This window comes from Tigriopus californicus, chromosome 3, assembly GCF_007210705.1.
Source record: "Tigriopus californicus strain San Diego chromosome 3, Tcal_SD_v2.1, whole genome shotgun sequence".
Taxonomy (NCBI): Eukaryota; Metazoa; Arthropoda; class Copepoda; order Harpacticoida; family Harpacticidae; genus Tigriopus; species Tigriopus californicus.
In genome coordinates, this window is record NC_081442.1 from 14,046,358 (window position 1) to 14,048,346 (window position 1,989).

The 1,989-nt window shown below is 41.6% G+C and overlaps 1 protein-coding gene across 1 annotated transcript; it reads right to left on the reverse strand.

Annotated features, from left to right (window-relative positions):
- Positions 1–63: 63 nt before the first annotated feature.
- On the reverse strand, positions 64–1,522 carry LOC131878185 (uncharacterized). The gene is made up of 3 exons (XM_059224099.1): positions 760–1,522; positions 320–689; positions 64–242 (listed from the first exon to the last, which is right to left on the reverse strand). Exons 1-3 carry the CDS (start codon positions 1,513–1,515, stop codon positions 64–66), a joined length of 1,305 nt encoding a protein of 434 aa, XP_059080082.1. The 5' UTR covers positions 1,516–1,522.
- Positions 1,523–1,989: the final 467 nt, after the last annotated feature.

Here is a 1,989-nt window from a genome sequence, read left to right on the forward strand (position 1 = left end):
AAAGCCCACAGACAAGTCCACATGAATAATTTTGACGATTAGAGAACTTAACGCAGCTTAATCTCACCTGGCCATACTCAACAACTTATTGATGTACACATTCGCGCCTCTGGCCAAAGCATCACTGGCACTATTGATTGGCGGTTCACGTTCCACTGAGACCAAGGTGGCCAAGAACATTGAGGTGTAGAAGAAGCCCAGGAAAGTGGCATAGATGCAAAATGCTCCGGAAAAGAGGCTCCCTTTTGGTTTCAAGATTTCAAATCCATTCCTGAATACACATACTTCGTGGACGACAATCATGCTTTATGTAACTTACCAGCAGAATGCGTCTTGAACCAAGGAATAGCATCGGGTTCCATGATGCCAATATTGATCCGAACCAGAAAATCCACCATTCTGGCCTTCATCGACCCAATCGTTGCATAAATCATAATATCGTGCGAGGCATAGAAACGATATATGCCGTACATCACCAAGGAGCAGATCAAGTTGGTCCAAAGCATGATTAACCACACATTTAAGGGAAACACCTTCAGCAGGTTCTGATAATTTGGCAATGGCTGCGGTACCCTTGAGCAATAATGTGGCGTTGACGTGTAAATGGTAACGGATGGGTCCCCAAAGGTATAAAAGTTAATATGGGCGGGTGTGGCACCAAAAATCATCCGAGCCTCGTAGGAATATAGCTGAAAGGAAAGTTTTATGATTTGGAATGGTTAAAAATGTAATTTAAGAATCATTTTCAAATCAAGGTACCGAGTGTATAATCGATGGGATTCGTTGCCCATTGGGCATACTTGGCAAACTGCCATTATCTTGGATGAACGGAGTGGTGATATGTAGGCGCTCTTTGATCAAATTCACAAAATCGCTCTCAAATCCTGTAACTTGCTCTGGATTGTCCGGCGGGATAACTGTCATAGGATGAACTTCCCGGTAGACTATTGGCCAATAAACATCGAATTTATGATAACATTGGGCTATCATTACTTGTGGAATATCATCATGGAAACCAAGTTGTTCATTCCATTGGATTTCGATATCGGTGGCATGATCTTCAACGAAAGGACAAATCAACGAAATAGTTCCTCGAATGGTTCCATTCAATAGAGCCACAAAGAAAGCATAATGGGTCTCTGAAGCCATTTTCAACCAACCGGCTTTGGATATCGAGCCATCGGTCAATAAAACGGTTACGCCGTCACGGTATGGTTTTACTCGTTGTAGAAATCTCTTAGTTCGTGTCAGAGTCAAACCATTCATTACGGTTAGGGCACAAAATGTATCGACAGGAAGGGATCTTTTTGGGGCTTGATCCCAGACCATTCTCGGGGTTTGCAAGGATACTTCTTCATAACCGGTTTGGTCGGTGATGGTTAGCCAGCCATTCGGGCAATTGAGGTGGAAAGTTTGTACTTGACTTTGAATATCATGCCAGAACTTCGTGGGAATCTTAAACTGTGCTGACATGACAAGACCTGGGGCTATGGATAATAGCCAAAGCGACCACATGATATTAACCAATGGTTGAATGTCATCTTTGTCTGGTAGTTTTATGCTATGCGACCGAATTTTTTTCGCTTCAAAATGCAGGGAGAAGTTTTCAAATTTGATACTTTATTGTTGTGGCATTTGCAACTTTGAATGGTGCGATGGAAACAAAAAACTGAGACGGCTGCCATGCATCCTCATTTTGGGAGTCCACCACGAAAAATTATAAAAACTGACGAGATATTTGAAGGCACGTGCAAGGGCAGCATGAAGACCTCCTAAAATAAACAGTTGAATAATATCATGTTGATGGAGGCTTAGCTTTTCAAACATTTCATCTTCTAAAATACGAATTTAAATTATTTGAATGCCTTATCTAGTTTCGACAAGTTAGCTCAAACACAAGTTCAGGTACATTAGTATGGTTGTTGAATGAAAGATTGTAACTGATTAACGGTGACTAGAGATGTGCATCGGTCCAAATGCATCTTTGTT